The following is a 25,190-nucleotide window of genomic DNA, read 5'->3' on the forward strand; positions in this document are numbered from 1 at the left end:
GGCCGATGCCGCTGACTGTGCGTGCGATCGCACATGGATTGGAATTCCTCTGCGTGGATGTCGAGTATACTATACAATATGGGTGTGGATAATACGGCCCATATAATCTAATCGGGCAATGCGAAACGTGTGTCGATTTAAACCCGAGGCCATAAACAACCAGAAACAAGGCAATATAAATTAGTGTAAGACAAAAACGAGAGGAAAACTGGAATGGGATAGGTAACGACCCATATAGCCCGTATGCCAATGTGATAGTCTGGGAAAACCAAAGCAGGTGCATACAAATTAGCCGACTTTAAACTTTCCCTTGAAATAATTATTAATATTTTATTTTATTAATTTTTATTTTATTGTTAGAAAAGTTATTTTATTAAAATTACAAATATACGGTTAGAACTTCCTTGAATATTATAAAGAACCCTTTTGGTGCAACCGTTTGAGTTACAAATCTCAAAACAGGATTCCTCTAGCCAAACTGTACACGAAACCACCTGTTAAGAAGCCACACAAAAGGAACAAATTAACAGAAGGCCTCGAATAAGGATGGTCCTAACAGTTTGAAGACGGCGCTTAATTATAAAACAACAAATCGAACAAAATCAAGCAGCGCAGCTGTCCTAGAAGAGGAAAAGATACAGAAGGGCCGGGCAGGTGTGTATCTGTATCTGAGTGCCATTGAGGCTGATGCCCGAGCATAAATTATGAGCACGTACACGGAGATCTCGGGATGTCGGGGATTATAAAAGATCATCCCATAGGCAAACGGAAAAGTAGGAGGAGGAGGAGGCTGAGAAGGAGGACCAAAGATGCATGTCCGCTTCCCTATTCATTCAGGAGATGATGCAAAATGTCCTCGGAATTGCCTTGCCTTTGTCTTCGGCAGCTGCCATTCTGCTGGCATTCCCGTTCGACAGAAGAAAGTGAACCACTACCACTCCCAGCGACTTTCGCAATTGTCTCAATGGCCGAGGTCCTCCACTCACACTTCCTTTGTCCTGGGCGATGCAGCTGTATCTCGAGAATCGCCCCGTGTCCCATAAATTGCATTCGTTATCGATTTTCACAAAGTTTTTCTTTCACTCTGTCCTGGGTGCCTTGTTTTTTCAAACGAGATTTCCTTGGATCTTGGGGTGAAATGCTTTTACCTTTCGCATAATTCTATATGCATTAGGCAATTAGAGCAGGAAATTTCCAGGGGCAGCTGCGCGATCGCTCTCCTTTATGGCATAATCAAATCAAATCAATTTTGTGTAATTATCTAGGGTTGCATTTTTTCATGTCATATAAATATTGGACAGGAATTATGATTAGGGTGAGCCTTTTTTTAAGTCTAGGGTGGCAAGGCTTGAGGGTCGCAGCATGGGAACATTTCAGTCTTGGGTGATCAACCATAAATCATTTGCTGAAGCTGTAATCTATACAAATGATTGAATAAATGAACGAAATCTTTAGTCTGCAGATTAGTTGGTCCTTACAAATCAGACGATGATTCTTATCATTAATACAATTTTAATTATTGGTTAATTTAAATGCGATTGCTTCTCATAATATTTTCATGTTTATACAATTCCTAAGTAAAAGCCTTTATGATATTTTCGTTTTTCTCACATTTAATCTTATTCAAATTATTCGTGCACACATTTTTGTTCTTCTTGGTTTCTGACTTCGTTAATATTTGTTTCTTGCTTCCCACATAATTCCAAACATTTTGCAACAATAAAACTTTAGCCGCAACAATTTTCAGACCCAAAAGCGACCTCGGATGAACCCAAAATTCGTTATCAAATCCGCATTAGACCCCAAAAGGGAATGTGGTGTCTGCTTATAAATCGTTTAAACATCCGCTTTTACGCTTCACCGTCTAGGTGACACACATAAAGCTCAGAATGAAGCATGTTACAGAGGAAGAAAAATAGTTAGCAATGTTTAATGTTTCGATTTATTATTTTCAATTTATTAATACTTTTATTTAGTCAAGAAAAACTGGGTTTTTATTTTAACTGCTACTTCTTTGTATTAAATATATCACAAAAGGACACTTTTGTATAACTATAGCTTGATTCTACATTTTTTCAGTGTATTTATGTTTATTCTCTCTTTCACACCCCCGCACATTAATCATAACGATTAATCATTTTATCAATGAAGTGCAAAGTTGCTTTGTGACATAAAAAAAAAAACAGAGTTGAGGAGAAAGAGGCAAGCGAATGAAATGTTTTGCGAAAAGGGAGTGAAAAAGCGAATTAGTGGAGAATGAAGAAGCTGCCACGACGCCAATGTGACCTAATTGGTTCCGGAGTTGAGAATGGGAATGGATTATTCCTGTTGCCGTTTTTGTAGCTGTCATTAAGTGACGACGTCACCCACAAACGAGCCATTGGACAACAACAAATGAGTTGTCATACGCAACCACCCACCCCTTGGACCATTCGGGGTCCAAATGCAGCAGGAAATCGATGACGCTGAAGCGAACGGAGGCGGAGCACATTCACGCAGTCAACGTAAAAACTGGCCAGACTTTTATTATTATACCCTTGCAAAAAGACATTTGAAATCATCGGTTTTTAAAAATTAACTTTAAGATTTTGCAGTACTATTAAAGTCGCTTTTTTAAGTGGTTTCAGGGTTTTGCCTATTTCTGAATACTTAAAAAAATTTAAGTATAAAGAAAGTTCGGCAACATTTTTTTTCCGTACTTTTAGAGCCCTTTTTAAGAGATTTAAATGACATCACGAATTTTTTCCAATTATATCAAATACTTAGACACAAAAATGTGAAATAAATAGTTTATTCAGTTAAAGGCATCCTAAACTTTCTAAATTTTCGAAATATTTAACATCAAAGTGTAGAATGAAAAAGATATTTTAATCACACCAATGCATTCCGCATAATATGTTGTATAATTCAATAAAAATACAATTATAAAAACATCTATAAAGCTGCAAAAGAGTATCTGAATCTTTGTTATACACAATCCACACATCCCTTTTTCTCTCTCCTTCCCCCTTTCTCTTTTCTCCCCTTCTTGCTCCAATTTGCACGCACAAAAAGCCACAAAAGTCGCGACTCGGATTGCGTATCTGTGTGTGATTCTTGTGCGACCGTGTGGGTAAATGTGGGGCCTCGCAGAGAAATTCCATATTCCACATTTTTTATGCGGCCAACGCAGCAGCAACAGCAACAGCAACATCAACAGTAACAGCAGCAACAACAATTGCTGATGCCACTGCGCCGACTTCGCGTTGCCTCGTCTTTTCTTTTCTTTGCGCTTCGTTCTTTAATTTTACTTTTTTGTTGCTTTCGCGCAAAATTTTTAAAAATAGCCAGGCAAACCAAAAGCCCAACAGAAACCAGCCAACAGCACTGACAAAAAATCAACAACAAAATAAGAAAGAATACAAAATTAAGCAGATAGTCAGAGTCAGCAAAAACGAATCTTAATACACTTTTTTTGGATAAGATCATCTTTTAGCTAGAGGTTTCTATCTAAAGATTTTAATCATCGAGATAAGATACGATATAAATAACCTTATGAAGTATATTTAAATTAAAGATTTAAAAAGCTATGGAAATTTGTATGTTATCTTTGAGATTTAACTGCTACTTACTACTTAATAAAAAAGTATCATCTTTTGGAACTTTTGAATTATCTCACTAGTCACAAAAGTTAACTACTCTTAAACTAATTATTATCGCTTACACTTTAAAGGTTTAGGTCTTATTATTATGCAGTAAACAATTGACAATTTTAATGACTCGCTGGGATCCCGTAAGCTACAAAAAACCACGAAATACCATCTACCACTTCTCTGTCTAATTAAAGCAAAGGGTATCAGAAGGCAAGGGCAGAGATTAAAAAATAATAAAAAAAACACCAGCCACAGCAGCGGCCAGCACACTAACAACACACCGAGCGGAGGAAATCAGCAACAAAAACATATTAATGAAATCGCTTTTAACTCGTTTCGCTTAAGTATTTTATGCCAGCGAGTGTGCGAGCGTGTGTTTCTGGCATGGAGACATGCCTCCTCATGTGGCCCCCCTTTTGGTCTGTTATAAAAGTGCAACAACAACTTAATACACACACAAAGTCACTCGAAAATATAAAAAAAGGCAGCACATGATAAAAACAAACACGATACGATCGGCGGGCAAGCGATGACCCAAAGTGGCCAGTCCACAATAAAAAATGGAATTCAAGTGTTTAATATATTATGAAAAGTATTAGCCTGTCCAAAAATCTGGGTATATATTGCTTGGAGCAAGTGCGCCAATTTTATTTGATGTCGAAGGTAGTGTGCGTGATATTTTTTATTTTTTTGGGGCTATTGTATAAGCCACTTGATGAGCTTTGCGTTGGAGTTGCCAGACGGTCTAAAAGTCAGGTCCGCGATTTATAAATAGATTTTTATGGTTTGGTCTTTAAGCTTATCAATGCTTTTTGGGAATTTATTTAAAATATTTATGGCTTAGGTAAGATCTTCCAGGCTAAAAGATATGTAATTCCTGCTTTATTATATTTTGATTAAATCTTTATACATCAGAAATGATCTTGAAATATAGATCATATAATCCAAAAAAAATGGTAAGTAATGTCGTAAGCATGGAGCATTGCAAAGGCATATGGGCACTTCCAAAATGTCGCTCGGGACATTTGCACACCTTTAAAGTTGAAAAAAAATTGTAAAACAATGGATTTTAATTTAAATTATGGGCTTTTCTTTTCACTCTTCCCAAGCTCAATTTTTGGTAAAAATCTTGATTTTGTACCACTTTTAGTTTTTAAGATATCGGTAAAAAACTGCCGTATTCGCTCGGGACAAAAATAGAAGTGGATTTCAGGGAAGTTCATACAACACCAGAAATTAGCGAATTCTGATGGAATATTTGAATGCGATTTTTTTTAGAATGTTGTTCAAACATGTCGCTGTGAAATGCTTTTGGTTTCACTCAAAAATTCTTTGCCGTTTTTTTTTTATGCAGTTTCAACCACATTCGCTCGGGACATGTCGCTCGGGACATTTTTTCCGACTGTTTTGTAAAGCGGATTTCTTTACCTCTATCTCTCAATTGCTGGATGTTTTGCTTTTAACTTAATAGTTTAGCATGTGAATGAAGCATTCAGTACAGAAAAATGTCACATATTAGCATTCCTATAGGATAAATTTACAACAGAAGACAGGTCCAAAAAATAACAAAAAAATTGCCAAAAACTGATTTTTGCGTATATTGGTGGGGTTTGTCATAAAAATAATCAAACTATACTCCAAATTTGTAGTTAAGCTCAGTATCCAACTAATTAGAAACTAATATCGGGGCAAAATCATGTAGAAATATGTTTTATTCAAGTTTCAAGGTTTTTGGCTTGGTGGACTTTTTTTTGGAAGTGCCCATATGCTCTAATAAAAATCATTATTCCATGTAATAAAACCCAACTAAGAATGACCTCAATTTCCCCATTTTTGAAGGCCTTATCGCCGAAGCAACAGATAAACGAACGAACTCGAATCAAAGCTGTCAGTGCGACAATTGCATTTATGGAAAAGATTGGAATTTTCTTTGGCGACAGGGGGAAAACAAAACGGAATGTACAAATCACTGCTTCCGTAATGATATATCGAATTTGGTACAAACTATGGCAGCACAAAACGATGTGTATACCAAACAGGGGCGAACAGGTAACAGAGGCGCTTAGAGCAACTGGTTCACAAAAGACCCGACCAAGAGACCAAGACAGCGCCCCGAAGGCCAAGCGAAATCAAAGTAACCAAATACAAAAATAAAAAAAAAATAAAAACAGAAAAAATAAAATGGAAAAGAGAAAAATAAAAACTGCAGACTCGAGAAATAACGTCGCCCAATACATGGAGATGGAGAAAAAAGCCATGAGACAGCGTCGTCTTCGATGGCCGCCATTGCCTCTTTTGGAGCATGTGCACACGGACGTGCATAATTGTCCGAGTATTGGTGGGCATTTGGGTGTGTAAGCGTCTGGAGGTCATCAAACTATGACGTCGCCAAAAGCTGACCCAAGACGATTGCAATTCTTCCCTGGAATTCCTGCCGTCAGCGGGGAAAGTTTGGAACCGCAGTCTTATCACCCGCGAATCAAGTTCCGTGTTCCCGTATCTGGGTTAATTGATACGCCGATAAGGGCGTGTAGTTATCATGCGACTTTTAGATGGTAGTGTTTCTATAAAAAGTGCTGCAATACAAAAACCACACCCTTGCAACAGTCTCTGCTCCACAACCTGAACCGATCACGTGCAAAGTCACAGCATCCCTTATGGGCAATCTGGCAACGTTTGACTCGAGCTTTTTTGCTCCAAATTAAAATCTAATCAAAGATTTCGACTCCCCTGGGCTAACAACAATTCTCGGCACATGCAACACGCGAACATATAAAAATTAAAAATACAGAGGTCTCTCGAAAAAGAGAGCACTTAAATGAGGCAAATAAATAATTATGTGGGACATATAATTACTTTGCTTTGAGTTTAAAAAATAATCAAAAATGCTGTCTAACACATTTTGCGGTTTTATAACCACAAAATAAAATAAATGGATCACACAAGAAATATTTATTTGATAAATTTAGCTTAACTGTTATACTGACAATTTAGTTAATTACGCAACAATAAGTTGTATCCGTCATCATCTTTTAATTCAGAAATAAATTTAGACTGGCAAATTGATTTTAGATTTTTTGTAATACTAAGTTTTTACAAAATATGTTATCAGTGCCTAATCAATCATGGCGAGTGATTTTCTCTTTGCATAAGGAAAAAAAAAGAACAAATTGGTAAATACAATACCTTACAATTCCAGATACTTCTAATTACTTTTAAAAATTTGTTAAATAATATCTGTACATTTAGATTTCTACCTACAGAGGGACTACTGTGCCAGTACGAGTTACTGAGCCTGAAGCTCGACTTTACACTTGAGATAAATCAAATCGGAGTGATTGCAAATGAAATGCGAGTGACGTCAGCGCAGAAATCCCATGAATTGAAATTTGGCAGGAATTGGTTACCAGTTAACCGCCCACCCACACAGACGGAGATAGAAACGCATACCATTAGAGATGGCTGACAGGTAGCTGCAATTATATAAAGTGCGCATTATCAGAAGCCTCCTCCCCCTTTTTTATAATTTTCCCCAAGATGCTCCACCACCCCCTCCTATCAGTCTTCTTCTTGCTGCAGCTGCTCCGTCAGCTGGACCGGCATGCAATATTTTCATTATATATTTTCTTTAGCCGGCAGTTGGAGGCGCACGCCCAAAAAACAGTTGGTCTTTTTTCTTATTCGTGGGCTCCCCTTTATAAAGAAAATGCCCAGCGCAGCACCCCGCACACACACTCAGCCGTACACACACACTCTGGCACACACACATGTCACATTCTCTACTTCTAGTGCTGCCTACATACCACATTTTTTCCATTCCGTCTTCGTATGGATTTTTCCGCCACGTTTTTCACTCGGTTCCCTTTGGGTTAGCTTTTAGTTTTTGATCGCAAATTACAGGTAGTAACGTCACCTGTCGATTGGTAGGGCTTTCAGGACGATATCGGCCCGATTTCTGGGTGTAAATCGGCAAAAACTAGCGCACAATGTGCTCACGGGCTGCTGCTTCCTCTTCTTTTAACACCATGACAATTGGTGGCTGCAGAAAGAATGAGCGGTGAGAACGAGCGAGAGAGATGGGGCGAATTGAAAAGCAACAGCAAACACAACAACAAACAGAACGGAGGGGGCGAAATGCGGCTTTCGATGACGTTTGCGGCCACCCACTTATTGCCCGAAATCACCATAAAATAACTGTTATTTGTGCAAAGGTATATACGTTCTCCAGGTTTTCAGCCACTTTAATTTCGACGCACTTCAAAAGCCAAAGGCGAAATGAACAGCTGGTCGCTTGTGTGAGTGTGATATTTGCCTTTCATACTTTGTTTGTTCTTTTACACGCTCTTTCGCCTCGAACTGCGTGTCGCAGCGTTGCTTTTTCAATATCAATCAGCTGTAAAAACATCTATTTTCCAATTCGCCCGATATTCCAAGGAAATCTCTCGCTACTCACACAGACGGGCAGACTGACTGGCACGCACACACACACCCACACACTCCCATATGTTCGCCGACGTTGCCCGGCAAATGTTTTTTTTGTTGTTTACTTTTTACGTTTTGACGGCGCGGTCAGCTGTTTCAAAACAAATCGGTCAGTGTTGCCAGCTGGTGTCGCCTAACATATACTAAATATGCCTGAACTACAGAAAAATACTAACTAGCGGGTAATTCAAACAATCTTTATAACGTTTAAAATTTAAAATCCTATAGCGGAAAATAAAAAACTGTACAAAATAAGCCAAAAGTTAATACCATTTAAAAATCTTTCGGCCGCTTTAATCCAAATGCGTGGTTAAGTGGTTAAAAAAGAAATATATAAATTTAGCAAATCATTCATAGCTGAGATTCCACCTTATTTTTTTTTATTACTTCACTGCAAACCCCCTTAATTAAACACAACGCTCTTGCAGCGAAGGTTGTCCAAATGAAAAGTTCATTGAACTGCGGTCTGGGAAAGGACAACAAATTCGGCGTTTGTCTGGGAATTCAACACGTTGCCAATTCACAAAGCCGTGCGCAAAAAAGAGAATACTACACAAAAAGTCCAGAGGCAAAAGGGTAAATCTTGATTCTGGAATCATACCGGTGAGAAGGGAGCCAGTCCTAATTGCATTTGCAGCCGCACAATCGAGTGGTTTCTTGATAAGTCATCCTCATCGACAAGGGATGCAGTCGCAGCACGAGAGATTGCAAATTTTCGGGCTTATGCAGCGGTTTTTATATCGTTTTTTTTCGGCATTTCACTTATGATTAATGGAGACAGGCAAAGGGGTTGAAACAGAACAGTCACATTTAATTCCCGGCGACCGCTGCTGGATCAAATGTCAATTATCACAAACACCTCGTAGTTGCTGGCCTCCGCGTCCTGAACGATTTGCATGGCCGAGTACGTGATTGCCTTCACCTCGGTGCCCTGCGGATGTTTTCCCAGCTCGAAGGGTTCCCCGTAACAACGGCAGGAGATCTCGAAGGATTCCAAATCGAACTTGGTTATCTCCAGCTTTTTGCATACCAGATACGGTTCGGCGGAGAACAGGAAGAGCAGCTCGTCGAGAAAGTGAAAGAGTAGTCCCTCCAGATCATCGCCCTGCGCTTCAATTTCGAAGCACTGCTCCACGGACACGTAATCCAGCTCGGTCATATATCCAAACATGGCCACTCCGCACTGTTCGAACGCCTCCTTCAGACTCGTTCCCCAGCTGTGAAGTCTGGTAAATGGGAGAAAATATATTAATAAATATTAAATAAATTAGCACTGTAAAACAGTTATTGAGGCTATTACTTAAGTTAGTTCTGATTTATTGAATAATAAATAAATAATAAATTAAAGCATAAACTCTGGATATCTTTTTAAAAAGTATATGGGCATTGTTTTGCACATTAATTTTCAGAATGTTTGATTTAAGTTTTAAAACTTTAGAAACTAATATTTAATCATTTAGGTAGGACTAATCCGTGACAGATTTATTCTTTAAATTATCTGAATAAAAATGTTAAGATAATTTGTTGATAACTTAGATGTAATAATTTCCAAAAACATACATTACTAATTAAGTTAAAGGTAAACAACATAATTTTTATGCGCATATGGAATGGTAACCTTCAATCAAACTCTAAAGCACGGAACGATAAAAAAAAATTATTCACAAAATTAAAAAGATAAGGCTACGCGTTTGCTACTAATTTTAGTAGCAAATATTTATAATTTAATTTTTTAAGAAAAATATTCTCATCTTGAAATAAAGAACACTAAAAAATGGAAATCAAACATAATGTTAGACCGCATTTTCGAAAGCAAAAAAATTCTAATAAGACTTCTGATTTTATTTCTATACTTATAGATATCGAACCACCCTACTCCACATGGTCACCCAGCTGTGTTGTTGTTGGTTACTCACTGCACATCCGCCGTGTGATCCAGGTCTGCAAAACAATATGATGAAATACTTAGCAACAGGTGGTTCCCCTTACAAATTGCAGATCTACTCACACTCGTACTTCACCTCCGGCAGAAGAAAGTTCTCCTTGCTGAATTCCACCTCCATTATTGCTATATAACTTAAATTAACGCAAAATTGGCCGCTAAATAACTATAAACAAACCAGCAACCGCACAGTATGACCCTCAACATGCTAGTGAAAAATACCAGTTCGCGCCTTGCCAAGAAAATACTGAATTTCCAATAAGAAGAGTCTAATCTAATTTAAATTTAATTGTGTTAATTCATTAAAATAAAAACAAAAATGTTACATAATATGATTTTCTAATCTATTTCAGAATACAAACTATTTTTTTAAGGATAAAATCAAACATTCAATAAAGTTTTTTCAAAAATCATGAATAGAACTTAAGAAAATGTATTAAATGCCCTTATTTTTATTGCTTTTATATAATTAGTATTATTATTTTTAATAATTTTTAACAGAAGATACTTGTGTCTTGTATCTTTTGAATGCTCGGATTACAATTTCTTGGCATATCGTCAAAAGAAGTGCGTAAAATTCCAAAGGTTTTGAACAAAGTTATCTATAAGGGTATAACTGCAATAAAATGAAGCACATTAAACAGAAATTAAAGCAGAATTTCCAGTTTATGAACATCATTTGTTATCGCAATTAAACTACTACAAAGTGCTCGAGTATTTTTTTTAGCCCCGTTTTAAATTTCTGTAAGAGCGACCTTGTCCTTTCATTAATTTGCAATCAGCCATAACAACTGAAGCTGCAACCTTGTAGATCCATTTGGCAAAAGGCAGTCCACATAATCTTCTTCTCGCTGACATCGTCAGCTTTTCTGTCAATCGTTACATTTTAAACACGCGCGGTTGTCAATCACGAAGCTCAATTTAATCAATTCCATGAACTTGAGAGCTGGTTGTGAGTACTTGATTTGATACTTAAAAATATTACCTTAGGCGGATATGGGCTTGCCTAATTAAATTCAGATCACTTTTCAGCCAGCGATGATCGGTTATTGCTCGGAAAGAAGGTATAAGGAGAATATACAATTTTTGATCAATTTTAAATCACCATTCAAGAAAAACAATTTTTAAATTATTTTTGTAAATGTTAAATTCTCTTTTCTGATCCAAGATCTTATCTTTTTTTTTTTAATACATTTTTTTTATGTACAATGAAGTGTATCGCTAAGTCGCAACCCTCCCAGTCAAAAACTTCTACGCGCTTCTAAATGTATTTATGAATGACTTTTGGCAGTGATTTACGACTGTTTGGTTTGTTTTTGTTTCTGATTTTTAAGTTGGGTATGAGGAAACGCGACCAGAGGGTGTCAAACTCAAAACCGAGTTGACAAAGCTCAAGTTTGTGGCCGGGCATTTCATGGATTTCAAACATTTTCCTGCTACTTTGTGTGGCTTTTTTTTATTATGGCTCATTTGGCTGCTGTTGCCACTTTTGGTGGAAGCTCTTTTTCTCTCGATTCCCCAGACTTGGCGTGGTTCAGTTGGCTACGGCAGCTCGACTGATTCACGTCGCGTATTCGGCTCAAATAACAGTACAATTATTATTATTGTTATTCTCGAATTTTTGCGCGCCTTTGCATACGAGTTCCAGAAATTCATATTTGGTCATAGCATTTTCGGAATAACCAAAATAATAAATAGCATAGGAGTGACTGTGAGGCTTTGGAGTTTCCCGAACTTAGCTAAACTCAATATCTAGGTAACTTGTTTGGTTGGATAACTGACCGTTGGTCAACTGCAATTGCAAGCGCTAAACTGAAGAATTGCCAAATATTATCATACGTTGTTGCTTTCGTGTTGCATGAGTGGCTGCCCCAAAGTGGAAATAAAAGTTGTTGGCACCCCCAAGTTTGTGTCTTAAGTCTTTCGTTTACCACTGTTTCTACACTATCGTACATTTTTGGCCTATTCATAGTTTTCTTTTCGTGCTGTGGATTTGTTGCAGCACTGAGACCAGTAATAATCTGTACGCTTAAGTTAAAGGGGTCAAGTGCAGGCCGCAAACAAAAAGATTACCAAACAAATTACATGAAGATGAGGGTTGTTTGAAAAGTACATACATGTGTTTGCCATGAAAAGAGACTTTTTTGGTTAGTGCTGTGAGATAAGATTTAATTTTTGTGCGATTAAAACTTTCGGATATTAATACAGAGTAATTTGTAGGATTCTTCAACTAAAAAAAGTTTAAAGATCACAAAATTTTAATTTAATAAAAAACAACTGAACAAGGAAGTGCAAGAAAAATAGCTACAATACTTTTTTGGAGAAAAAATCCCCAAATGAGTATTTTACAACTTTTATTCGCCAGTTATAAACAAATCAGTTAAAAACTATAAGTTGTTAAAGGTTAATGGTAGATTCCACTACCATTTCCTTGTATTTAATTAAAATCAATGAAATAGGTTAAACCTTAGAAAACAAAAGAATTACTGTTAATTACAATTACTGAAAGACAATAAGTTAATTTCAATGAATAAAAGTGACTTTCTGCGGTAGAAAATTAAAAAAAGAAACAATTACAAATTTATTGTCTGATAAATATTGACATTAAAACACTATTTTGAATTTTAAATTTCGTGTAATTTGAAACTTTACACATTTCAGAAAACAAGTTTTAAAGAGGAAGTAAAAACTACAAGTCCTTATAAGACTGTAATTGTAAAAAACTGTGTAGTGTTATCATATTATCCTTTGCTTTTTTTATTTTTTTAATAATAAAAGTAAAATTGGCTGAGTGATAATCCAAAACTGTAAATCTAATTAATATTTATGTGCTATAGGCTATCCGCAAACTGTGTGCAAAACCAAGGACACTTTGAACCACAAATACCAGTGGCTCTTCACGCCCACAAAAAAACGGCAATTTACTTAAAACTAAATATAAACAAAACGCGAGCAAAGTCACATAAACAATAAAAACTTTACCTCTACTTACCTTAGCAATTAACGGTCGCCAAACAGTTGCTGCCAAACTCAGACCATCGACATGTCGCAACAGTGGCCCTCAAACTGTGCCAGCCTTTTGATTTACCTGGCGGGGATCTTGCTCTTTGCCACTCACCTGGCAAGCGCTTCCAGCCAGATCGATGTGGATGCGGATCTCAGGCATCTGCTGGGCCGTTGCCAAAAGACGGACGAGGACTTTAACGAGTGCATGCGACAGGTGTTCAACGATCTAAGGGCCTACTTCACCACAGGTGAGTGAGATTTGAATTACAGGCGCGCGCAATCATGGGGTTACTCTTTCAGGTGTGCCCGACTACAACATCAAGCCCTTTGACCCGCATCACTGTACCTATGTGGAGTTGCGGCGAGGTGAGTCACACGGCCTGGGCAGCTTTCGTCTGATCTTGCGCAATGTCTCCGAGTTCGGATGGGCACGCTCCGAGGTGACCAAGTTCCACGCCGATCCCGAGGACAGCCGCATCGTCTACACCCAGTATTTCCCGGAGAAGAGCCTGGAGGGCGAGTACGAGTTCGCCGCCAAGATGCTGGGCACGGAGATGAACCGAAAGGGCCACTGGAACCTCACCCTTTACGACTACAGGTGAGCAGGGCGTCGCATGGAAAATATTTCCCAAGCTGTGTTGCCAACATGGGTATTGTTTTGCTAGCACTTTGACTCCACTCACAGAAATAAAAACCGATATAAAATAGGGGTATTTCTACCTTAATTCATATCAATAAAAAGCCGGTATGATTTATGTCAAATTTGAGATTCAAACATATCAACATGATATTTTATCATATCAAAAAATATCAAATGTTGTATTTTTTGAGCAAATAATGTAAAAAATAACTTTATTCATATCAAAGTGATATGAATAACTTGATCTTTAAAAAATATTTTTTTCTGTGCTGCTCCCAACTCATTTTATACTCATTTTATATTTTTCCTCCTCAGTCAAACTACCAGCGTGCGACGAATCGGGGACCCAGGCTCGCTGATCAAGGTTCACGTCGAGGTGGATAAGATCGGCGGAATGGAGCTGCACATTGAGAATCTGCTGCAGGGACAGCCGCTTAATCAATTGGCCGATGGAGTCATTAACAGCATGTGGCAGCTGGGATTGCCGTTCATCAAGCCGATGATTAACGAGCTGGTCAGCACCGCGTTTACGGACATTTTCAACGAATCCTTTCGACACTTTCCCCTCGAGAAGTTCCTCGCCACGTGACCTCATCTAGTTAATCGTATTTGTTTTGTAGTATTTTTAATGGATCTTCTAACAAAGGCTAGTTAATTAAACACTTAGACGACATCTGCCAAAGTACTGGCGATCAATTCGTTGTGGGGTCGGGGTCGAGGCGGTTGCAGGGACATCAGGGCCAGGGTGCGGCCAAAGAGTTTGCTTAGCGAGATGACCACGTAGGAGGAGCTCTGCAGCTGCTGGTCCACAGTCTCGTATAGAAGCTGGTAGGCCTGCTCCAGTTCCGGCGTTAGTGTGGCTAGACAAATAAAAAATGTAGGTTATTTGACGAAGAACAATTACCAATATTTGAAACTAAAAGATATAAGATTTCTTTTTAAAATATACTGCCATGTTTCTCATCAGTCAATGAATGAAGATAATCAGCATGGACTATTCTACTTTACGTCTCAATTTAATTGAAATAATTTAATTAATAAAATAACAAAATATGTAGGTTATTTAATGAAGAACAATTACCAATATTTGAAACTAAAAGATATAGATTTCTTTTAGTTTTTCCAATATACTGTCATGTTATTCATTAGTCAATGAATGAAGATTATCAGCATGGACTATTCTTCTTTACGTATCAATATCATTGTAATAATTTTGTGGATTTCTAGATAATATTTATAAATATATTCTCTATGTTTCACTTACGTTTTTGCTGCAGCTGTTGCTTGCCCAGGTCGAACATGAATCGCAGGTAGCAGAGCTGATTGTACAGGTCCCGCTCCGTATACTGACGCAGCAGGCTGCCGCTGCGGCACTTTTGGCACAGCGGTCGCCGCATCTCCTTCCTCATCGTGTGTGTGCGGGTGTTGTAGTTGCAATCCGGATGATCGCAAACCAGCCAATTTTTATAGAATCGCTGGACAAACCGGCGAATGGAAAGTTGCAACTGATTGCGGACGCTGGCCAGGTACTCAACTGGTGCCGTTTGGCACTCGGAATTCGCGCATTGCTGCAGCACCGAGATGTGCGAACTGCTGGGTCCCGGACGGTAGGCACTGGCCATCAGCTGCTCCGTCTTGCAGGCTATGCACTGAAAGCGGAAAGGTTCGCAAAGGCGGTACAATTGGAGGGTGGTCTTGAGTAGCGATTCGCCTTCCGACTGCTCCGTATTCTCACGCTGGACTCTGTAAAGATAACACAAATGAAATGTAAGAGGAAGGAACGCTTAAGATGGCTTTATGTACTTTAATACCTCTGAGCATTTTGCCGGAACTTGCTGGGATCCATGCCGAGACACTCGGCTATGCGACTTGCGTCGGTTCCCTCCAGCACCTCAACCATGCGCGTGACCACCGGGTGCACCTGATGTCCCAGGTAGTAATTTGTGTCCAGCTGCAGCTTCTTCTCCTCGCTACTCTTCAGCTCATCCAAGTGGTAGGCTCGCTGCATGGCGGCATTTGTGGTGCCATCCAAACAGATCACATAGTCCACCATGTCGCCCTTCTTGTAGCGCCTGTTCCTCTCCCGATTCATGCGAAGAGCCACCTGGACGTGGGGCAATGAGGCGCTATTGGCATACTCCTGGGGAGCCCGCGTTAGCTGTTTGGTGATGACAAACAAGGGCAGAGGCACCGCACCCTCGGTTATTTGATTCTTGATCTTCTCCAGTTGCGCATGCACTGCTTCGAGTTTTTCCTCCAGCGGCTTCTCGGCCAGCACTTCATCGAGCACAGCTTTGCCCACCATCACAGCCAGCTGCGACCAATCACGGCGAACTATATCCAGGCCCTTGTGTTCCTGTTCCCGCTTCAGGACGCCCTTGGAGTCCTTGCTCAACTTAACAGCGGCATATTTCTTTTTCTTCAGCAACAGCAGACAGCCAAAGACCCCGTCAATGTCCAACTCCAGCTGCTTGTACAGTTTATTTACACTCTGCTTGATGCTGTGACCAATCTTGTAGACCTGATCGTAGTCCGTGATATTGGTATTGATCATCAGGGAATCTGTGTCGCCATAGACCACATCGTAGTTAAGCTTTTGCACCAGCTGTTGGGTATTTGTGAGGATTTCCCTGCCCTTGTGGGTGACCAAAGCGGCCAGGTGTTGGGCAAAGAACCGGGAATGGGCGAATCCCAGGCAGCCGTACATGGAGTTAGCAGTCAGCTTCAGAGCCATCTGTCGAATGTGGTACTGCATCTGCAGTTCAGGCGAAAGATCAGGCGCTGCCATTAGCTTTTTCACCTCCTTTCGCGATTCCACCAAGCGCTTTAATTGAAGGGGTAAGATACCAGCTTCTGTTTTCGAATCCGGAAGGGTGGGTAGTTCATCCGCATCCACGGGCTGTTGCACAGTGGTAAAGCATATGTTGTACTCCTGGATGATGCTCGGATACAGGGAGTTGAAGTCCATCAGCAGGACAAACTTCTCGTAGAGACCCCGCATCGGTTCCAGTACCAAACCACCGGCGTAGGCTGCCTTCTTTTTGGCTGGCAAAGTGGCATCGGCGCCAGAAAGTGTGGCCTCGGGATCGCCGCCAGCTCCACCACCTCGTTTGGATGCCGGCTTCTTGTCCGGCACTATGTAGTTCTTCTCATGGAAAGCATGCAGCAAGAGGAACTCATTCCGTTCGGAGCGACCTCCTTGAAGGGTCCTGGTCATCGTGTTGCCACAAATATTCGTGATTTGCAGGGCCAACGGCATTATATTCAGCTCACACATCAGCCGCAGCAGGTAGGAATTATCCTGCATGGTTAGGGAAATGAGCTTGGTGATGCTCTCGCCCTTTTCATACATCTCCAGCAGATCATCGGCATTAACTTCCATTCTCTCCGACTCCTTGAGCTTCAGGACCTGCTTGCAAAGGGTTTGTAGATCGTAGGATCTGGCTCTTATGCACTCCTCCGCCGAACGCTTTACGTCACAAACCATTCTGCCCACAAAGTGATCCAACAAACGCTTGCCAAACGATTGGGTCATCCTGAGACGACCCATGCGCGACCATTGAGGAATCTTCAGGGCCACAATTTGATCGGTAATCACATTCAGCTGGCAATCCATGGAGTCAAAGGTCACAATGAGATCGGCATCTATTTGTTGGTACTGAGCCAAGAACCAACTTAATAAAGCTCTCTCCGAATCGTGCTTATATATTTTGGTGGACTTATACTTGGCTAACTCAAAGTTCAAGTCCAGGGGCCAACTAACCACCGCCGGTCGAGTCAAGGCGCACATATGTCGATTGAAGGCGGGCTGCGGGGCAGGACGATCGATGTGGAAACGATTGTGAGTGAGCATCGAAATCATGCAGATCTCGTTTCTCGAGGTTTTCGGATTCATCGAGGTGCGCACATTGAGTGCCAGTAGAGTTAGCGGCGGTGGTGGCGCTGGTTTGCCCTTATCCTGCACCAATTCCACATTCTTCGGCTCTGCCAGGGTGACCTCGGTTTTGCACCAACTCATGGGAGCCGGGCTCACCTTGAATCCGCTCACCTGCAACCAGCAGGGTCCCTTGATCTTCCGTTCCAGGAGAAAACGTTCCAGCGCATTCGTGGTGGCACCGAAAATATGCGCTATGGAATTGTATTTCTTGCCAGCCGACAAATTCGGCAGCGGTTTCTTGCCATCGTAGTGAACTTCCAGGTAGTCGCAAGTTTGGGGCACTTCAATACCGATGGCGTGGTGGGCGAAACTCTTGGTGACCTTGCGGGATCGGAAGGTGTCCAGTTTTAGCTCGCTGGCCACCTCGCTGTCGAACTCCTTGTAGATATCTGCCACGGTCACCTTTTGCTTGGTGGGCTCTTTTGAAATGGGGTCCAGGAGCTGGAAAATTAATTTGAATTTAATTTATAGAGCAATATTAAATTAATTTTAAATACTTTTTATAGTAAGCGAGATGGCTAGAGAAATATGTGGGGTGTTTAATTAGTTATTGTTTATAGATGAACATTATTCGTACTACTATAATATGAAATAAAGCAAAATAAATATAGAAAAAATTGAAATAATACTTTTTTATAGTAAGCGGGGTTGCTAGACAAATATGTAAGGTGTTTAATCATAAAGTTAAGTTCTCAAGAAGTTATTGCTTATAGATGAACATTATTCGTATTACTATAATATAAAATAAAGCAAAATAAATATGGAAAAAATTTGAAATAATACTTTTTTTTAGGGCAAGCGGGGTTGCTAGAGAAATATGTAGGGTTTTTAATCATAAAGTTAAGTTCTCAAGAAATTATTGCTTATAGAAGAACATTATTCATATTACTATAATATAAAATAGAGCAAAATAAATAGAAAAAATTTGAAATATATTTAAAATTAATAAAGAACTCACAAATTGCCGGGGAAGCAAATACAGCACTCGGTTGATGTTCTGCACCCGCACACAGACGGACTTTCCATCGGCGGTGCGTCCGAAGAGGAAGACTTCGCCGGGCAGCTTTATTGGATCCTCCCAAGCCTCCCAGTACCAGAAGCGCAGCTGCTCCTCGGACGAAATGGGCGTTTCCTGATCCGTGGTGGTCACGGACTTTTCAAAGTCATCGTCCATTTGGCAGATGGACTCCCAATTGTTGAGCAGCTTGCTCATGTCCTCCGGTTCACTCTCTTTGGGGGAACCAGTTGGCTCTATTTTGGGAGATACTTTTTCAGGGGCCTTGGCTGCTGACTTTGCTTGGGAAACAGAAGGCTCGAGCTGCTCCTTCTCCACATCGAACTGGTTTTCATCGTCATCCAGACAGCTGAAATCCATATCGTTGTCGGAGAAGGGATCTTCCGTTGCCTCTTTGACAGGCTTCTTTTCCGGCAAAGGTTCCTTCTTGATCGCTGGAGTTGGTGAGGAGAAAAAGGCCACCTTTGTGTTGGGAACTGCTGCCTTGGGCTTGAGGATGCGCTCCAGCATCTCGTGATCACTGCTGGCCTCCGCCTTCTTGCGTTCCTGCTCCTGAACTTTGATGTTGTTGAGGAAACTATTCATATACTCCTTGGCAGCGGCGGCGTCGGATTTTCGCGAGGCCACAGCTATTTTCGCCGGCGCTATGACCTTTTCCACTTTCTCAGACGTCTCTGCGGGCTCCTCCTTAATTTCTCCTAATATGTCAGCCAGAATATCATCATCTTTCACACTGTTCTTGATGTCCGCTTTCTTGGGAACCGCATTGCTAAAGAGATTCTTGATGGAGGCCTTTCCTTTGGCTGGCTTCTCGGCTTCCCGGGGTCTCTTCTTGCTGTTGGGTGCAATGCCCTTCTTCTTCTTGGAGTCTTTGCGATCCTCCTCGCCCTCGGAGTACTCATCCTCATCCTCGAAGAAATCCCGCAGATCTTCTGCGTAGCCAGTGCCATCTGAAAGGGGATATATGCTTTATATTCGTATCTTTAAAAAGGAGCCCCGTAGTATGTTATGGGTGCTCCCTATACCCTCACTCACCCTCTTCGATCCAATCGTCGCCGTACTTCTCCTGCGCCCGCTTGGCGTATTCCCGCTCATCCACCACATCGTACACATCGTCCACCTGGTCCTCCACCTGGCATTTGTTCTTGGTTCCCTTCAGCTGACGCAGCCGCTCCATGGCGGCGAATCTCCCATTTTTGTCTATTCGCTGGCGCTTGACGCGCGGACCAGCTGAAAATAGATAGTCCAGTAAGGTACAATGTTTATAGATGCTAATTAAGCTACTTACAAGGTGATTCAGACATCGCAATCGGCTGACTTTGTTAATTTTCCCCGTGTTGTGCTGCAGATTTCATTTATTTTATGACCAGGGCTGACTGATTAAAGCGGGAATGGCGGGAATATATCGATATGAGTCAATCGATTAGTGCAGGGTTGCCGCATAACAATGTTAACTATCGATAACTCGTTTTCGCAGGGATTTTTCGGTATTTATTTTATATACCACTAAACCTAACCAAATACTAAAATACCTAATCAAACCCGGAAGAAAAAGAATGTATGGCGCCTAAATTCAAAAATTTTAATAATTTGACATGACATTCAGAATGCAATGAAATATCGGTAAGCTTTCAGAAAATTTAACAGCAGTTTTCCAATATTATCATTTCTCACATTTTGAGTGCACTACAAAACTTGGGATGTTTGTAATTTTGAATCAACTCCACCATGCGGGGGGTGATATGGGTGATATATATCCCCCCACTCGAGTAAAAAATGAAAGGAATTTTGCTATTCAAAAGTATGAAACAAAAAAATTGTTCTGATATTTCCCCATACAACAAAATCCTAGATCCGCCACTGAACTCCACACTGGCCCTATGTAAAAATTATTCCTCTGTTAACAGCGATCCAAATTTTCGTTACACTTTGGCGGGAAGTTGAATTTGAAAACACTGTTCAACCAAAAAGTATAAAATCGTGTTTAACCCTTTTGCAATTACGCAACGTTTGGAAGTTTGGGAGCAAATTCCTTTTATTTGTAATACATATTCTATTTTAGTAATCCCCAATAATGAAACAAACGCTGATTGGTTTTATCATATCATATTTTATTTATTATTAATCATGCATAATATTAGGCTTAAATAATACATTTTATTATACTTTAAATACAATATACAGCAGTTTCGCTTAAAATTTGTGTGGATTCGAAAGGTGTTTTTCATCCCCTATTAAATAATCAATGCAAAATCATGGTTTATATATATACACACATACACAAAACAGACTTACATATTATATGGATACATATATTTATGACTATATTTGCTGTTTTTATTGTTATAAGCAAAAATTCATACATATTTACAATTTAATAGAAAATATTTAGAATTTCTGCGTTTATAGTCTTTGTATTTTACAATGTTTTCGGGTGTGTTTGTGAGGAAAGTGATTGAAAGATGGAGAAAGATGGAAAATACTGTTTTAGTAGAGGGTGATCGAAAGGAACTATAAGAAAGTTGTTGAAAAATCAGTCTACCAAAGAAAGATGTATAGATATAGCATAGATAAGATAAAGGTAAATGAAGATTTTAGGTCCTTGAGGTAATTTCTTCAGCTATGGGGTGTGTAATTTCTATATGGTTTTCATTTTTATTTCGAGCCACAGACATGGCACAACAATTTATGTTTTTTTTTTAGATTTTCAGGAATTTTTCTCCGTTTATGATTCCCATAGTTTTGGCTAAACATTTAACAACAGCAACAAGTATAAAAACAACAACAAATAATGGTTAACAAGTGCAAGATGAAACTGAAATGAAAAGAAAAGAGGAGAGATGTATTAATATCTATTTAAAAATTAATATTATTAATATTAAAATATTAAAAAGAGGCCTATTTTTAATGTTAAAATATTAAAAAAAGGCTTACAATTATACAAACAATCACAAATGTCTGGACCTTTTTTACTCGTAGAGCTAACGGGTATCAGAAAATCGAGACACTTGAATTCAGCTTGCTCTATTATTTAAATAATAAAACGATTACATTTCTGTTGTTTAAATAACATTCTGAGTATTGCCTAAATACTAAAATACATTTAAATACTTAACCCACCTTGCTCTGTGCCTGCACAGATGCCACAGATGCTAGACCCACAGTTGGCGCCCACTCACACCACCTGGACGGTGGCGAAGGCACTGAAGGTGACCTTTTTGGGGAACTCCGGTCCGGGGGAGCCGCGTGTTTTGATCACCGGCTTGAGAGGCTGGCGGGGCTTCAGGGAGAGCAGTCCGGCAGAGGCGGCCAGTTCCCTGAGGCGCTGGGAGAAGCCGCTGCCGGAGTGTCCGGAAGTGGTGGCCGCGTTGTGGTGCTCAAGTCCGGCGCAGTCCAGAACATCCAGGCCGTTGTTGGATCGATACACCTGGGCGGTGGCCGTGGGATAAACCGCCAGATTAGTGCCACCGACTCCTCCTGCCGCTGAGGTTGATGAGGTTGCCGTTGCCGTAGCCGCTGCTGCCGGAGTAATATATCTGAAAAAGGGATAAGAGTTCCGAATTAGACAACTGAGAGGTACATATTTTATTTTAAAATTTTAATATATTCTATAAGTCTCTATTGTGTTTCAATAAGACTATTGTAAAACTTAGAAAAATGATGTCAACCAAACAGTGAATAAAATAGATTACTGAAATGTTGTAAAAAAAGTAGATACAAGAAAAAAATCTTAAACGTACATAGACGAAAACCCATTCAAATATGCTAAAGATATATATTCCCATATCGTTATCACCATCTGGATGGATGAAGAAGATTGGCAAGGGCTGGGCCGCTGATGTTACTCAGCCTGCTAATTGATTTATTTTTTATTTGAGCAGAAACTAACTCAACACGTGCCGGGTGTGAAGAGATCACCCCATCTATAGAGTATAGAGTACAGAGGTGTGTCCCAGCATGTCGCACACAACTGCGAACTCTTTGGAAGGATGATGCCCAGACTTTTGGATCCCCGTGCTTGGCAACAGCCCGGTTCCGCTATCAAATCGCAGCAATTTATTCATGATCCATCACCATTTATTTTTGTGTGCCGAGTGGGCTTTGTTGAGGCTGCTTTTTGCTCTTGCTGCAACGCTAAAGACGCTAATCAATTTGTTTATGAGCTGAGCTGAGCTCGCTTTGGGCTACTTTAGTTTATATATATCTATATATTTATAAGGCTTTATTTTATTTGTGCTGTTGTGCAAAAATATATATGCAAATGAGTTCACAAACAGCAGCCTCGTTTTTTTTTCGAGATAATTGTTTTGCGGCGAACTGAAATTGTTGGGTAAATAAAGTGTGATGAAAAATGAATGCCAGATGAGACATCAATACGCCAGTAAGGAGATCCGAGTGCTCAATCACTCAAGGGGTATATTCACTGTAAGTCGAAAGTGAAGCACAAAAATGGGTAACTTCCACTTGGGAATCGTTGAGATTCAAGGGCCGTGGTTCATCTGGTTTTCAAGGGATCTCTGTAATTGGGTTCATGAGAAGCAAATATTTACACAATTGTATAACAAATTTATTTGTTATTTTTCCAAAAACTGAACGAGCACGATCGATACCATGAATCATAGGCGAAAGTTATTTGCTTAAATTGTTATTTCTAACTCTGTAATATTTTTATTAGTAAATAAATTCGGTGGAATTAGCAGATAGAAAATTGATCGCCTTATTTAAGTTCTAATTAGTTTGTTTGTTTACGCGATCAATTTTTGTTTTGTTTTCTCTGTTACCAGACAAATATTATTGCAATATATAATTTATTTGTTTGTGAAATTAATTTGATGTAGATTTATTTTTTAGAGAGCAGTAAATATTATTTATATATATTTGTATATATTTATTATTTAATTTATTTTTGAATAAATGTCTGTAAGTTACAAGAAACCTTTTTCGGTAAGGGTATTTCACAGGCATAAACATTTAATTGCTGCTTGCTCTTTTTGGCTTAATGACTGTTGCTTTTGATTTTTTTGTGCGCTTTTTACGATAGATTCGGCATTCGACATTGTTGGGTTAATTGTGGCAATTATTTTGGCAATATAATTTGCTTGTTTGATGCCAATCTCAGCCACGCTCGCCCTTAGAGTGCATTACGAGTGCAATTGTGGCACTTAGATCGTAACTAGCCCGAATTAGCATAATATTGACTCGTGTCTGAAATTCCAGATGAATGCTTATAGTATAAACCCATTTAAAATACAAATTTGGCTGAGCCTTGAGTGCGATGTTTGCTACCAACGATTTTGTTTATCGCTGAAGATAGACTATATCTATCGACCATCGACTGTTTAAGAAAATATCTATCTGGGTCTAAAAATCATAATCACCTTCATTAAATTTGTTTGCCAAGCTTTCAATGGAGTTTATTGGTTTCATTGCTCGCCTTTTTATGCCCTTTGCTCAAGTGCTCGAACCGTGTGAATTATCTTCGGGTTTCGTTTTACAATTTTGTTCATCTTTTCTGCGGCCATTGTTCTGGTTTTTTTTTTTTGTTTGGCTGAAGCTGCGCTTTATGTGTATATAATTAAGCATTATCAGCTGGGAGTTGCATTCAAAATGTGCTTTTTGGTCGGCGGCTTTTGTTTTGGTCTGTGTTTGTTTTCGCTTTGGCATTGAACTTTGCTTTGACTTTGAGGCTTTGAAGCATTCAGAAAATCATAATTAATTATAATATTATAAACATCTTCATATTGTCTGGCCCATCAACATATGACTGACTGTACGTATCAGCGAGTGTGTGAGAAAATTGCTTGCCATTTTTCACACAATTTACAGTTGCCGGGGAATTTTTCGTTGTGTTTTTGTTTTCGAGGTATTTAATTTATTTTTTTGGTATTTGTAGCAATGTCAGGGGAAAGTACAAAAAGGCAGCCTCTAAATTGTTGCAGTGGGAATGCTCCCAAGTGCCATTTGAAGTTGGAGAATTTTAATTAATTTTTGCCACTGCCTTAATTAAAATTATTATAAATATTTCGGGTAAAAATCTGATATTTTCGCTGAACAAATGTCAGATATTTCTATCGTCACACACATCAACTCATCTACACACATATCTTCTATTTAATGACATGCATCATTCTTAAGATTTCAATTTCATTTAGTTAATTTATCCATTTCTATGCAGATCAAAATCTTTTGTCTGTTTTTTCCACAATAATGCATTCTTGCAGAGATCTCGGAGCCCGCCAGCACTTGTCCAATCCCATAACTTAGTTCCCATGCATCTCCCACACTTCCCCCGCCATTAAAACGCATCCAAATTGGCTTAAAGAGTTGCTAATTCTGACCCAATTCTCATCGCCTGTCGCTCTTTGGGGGGGAGGTGGGGAGGAAGCTGCTTGATGGGGAGCAGACCGGTTAACTTAATAAATCATAGCTGATTTCGGCTTGCCCAAGATGTTTGTTTGCTTCCCCATTTAGTTTTTATTTATGCAGCTCCGTTGACTCTGTTCAAGTTCAGCGAGCGCATAAATTTAAAGCCAATC

General features: G+C 39.6%; 5 protein-coding genes across 5 annotated transcripts in view; 1 reads left to right on the top strand and 4 right to left on the bottom strand.

Annotated features, from left to right (window-relative positions):
* The window catches only part of E2f1 (E2F transcription factor 1), a 42,680-nt gene extending 35,012 nt beyond the window's left edge, over positions 1 to 7,668 (bottom strand). The window contains exon 1 of the mRNA XM_017152018.3: positions 7,436 to 7,668. The gene's annotated coding sequence lies outside the window, so the exon portion shown is untranslated. The remainder of the gene's footprint in view (positions 1 to 7,435) is intronic.
* Positions 7,669 to 8,472: 804 nt separating this feature from the next.
* Archease (protein archease) lies at positions 8,473 to 10,261 on the bottom strand. The gene is made up of 3 exons (XM_017151912.3): positions 10,123 to 10,261; positions 10,031 to 10,055; positions 8,473 to 9,340 (listed from the first exon to the last, which is right to left on the bottom strand). The coding sequence occupies exons 1-3, from the start codon at positions 10,175 to 10,177 to the stop codon at positions 8,950 to 8,952; spliced, it is 471 nt and encodes a 156-aa protein (XP_017007401.2). The 5' UTR covers positions 10,178 to 10,261; the 3' UTR covers positions 8,473 to 8,949.
* A 633-nt stretch (positions 10,262 to 10,894) lies between these two features.
* Jhbp16 (Juvenile hormone binding protein 16) lies at positions 10,895 to 14,291 on the top strand. The gene is made up of 4 exons (XM_017152089.3): positions 10,895 to 11,008; positions 13,054 to 13,310; positions 13,363 to 13,660; positions 14,018 to 14,291. Exons 2-4 carry the CDS (start codon positions 13,100 to 13,102, stop codon positions 14,289 to 14,291), a joined length of 783 nt encoding a protein of 260 aa, XP_017007578.3. The 5' UTR covers positions 10,895 to 11,008; positions 13,054 to 13,099.
* Positions 14,292 to 14,301: 10 nt separating this feature from the next.
* Positions 14,302 to 20,051, bottom strand: PolA1 (DNA polymerase alpha catalytic subunit). The gene is made up of 6 exons (XM_017152088.3): positions 19,943 to 20,051; positions 19,690 to 19,884; positions 18,598 to 19,604; positions 15,514 to 18,080; positions 14,967 to 15,445; positions 14,302 to 14,562 (listed from the first exon to the last, which is right to left on the bottom strand). Exons 1-6 carry the CDS (start codon positions 19,956 to 19,958, stop codon positions 14,366 to 14,368), a joined length of 4,461 nt encoding a protein of 1,486 aa, XP_017007577.2. The 5' UTR covers positions 19,959 to 20,051; the 3' UTR covers positions 14,302 to 14,365.
* A 1,237-nt stretch (positions 20,052 to 21,288) lies between these two features.
* The window catches only part of LOC108064508 (homeobox protein prospero), a 52,235-nt gene continuing 48,333 nt past the window's right edge, over positions 21,289 to 25,190 (bottom strand). Inside the window, exons 2-3 of the mRNA XM_017152072.3 lie at positions 21,775 to 22,190; positions 21,289 to 21,469 (exon numbers count right to left, since the gene is read on the bottom strand). Of these exons, the coding sequence (XP_017007561.3) occupies positions 21,830 to 22,190 (361 nt within the window). The 3' untranslated portion in view covers positions 21,289 to 21,469; positions 21,775 to 21,829. The remainder of the gene's footprint in view (positions 21,470 to 21,774; positions 22,191 to 25,190) is intronic.

The sequence above is a fragment of the Drosophila takahashii genome, chromosome 3R (assembly GCF_030179915.1).
Source record: "Drosophila takahashii strain IR98-3 E-12201 chromosome 3R, DtakHiC1v2, whole genome shotgun sequence".
NCBI classification, from domain to species: Eukaryota; Metazoa; Arthropoda; class Insecta; order Diptera; family Drosophilidae; genus Drosophila; species Drosophila takahashii.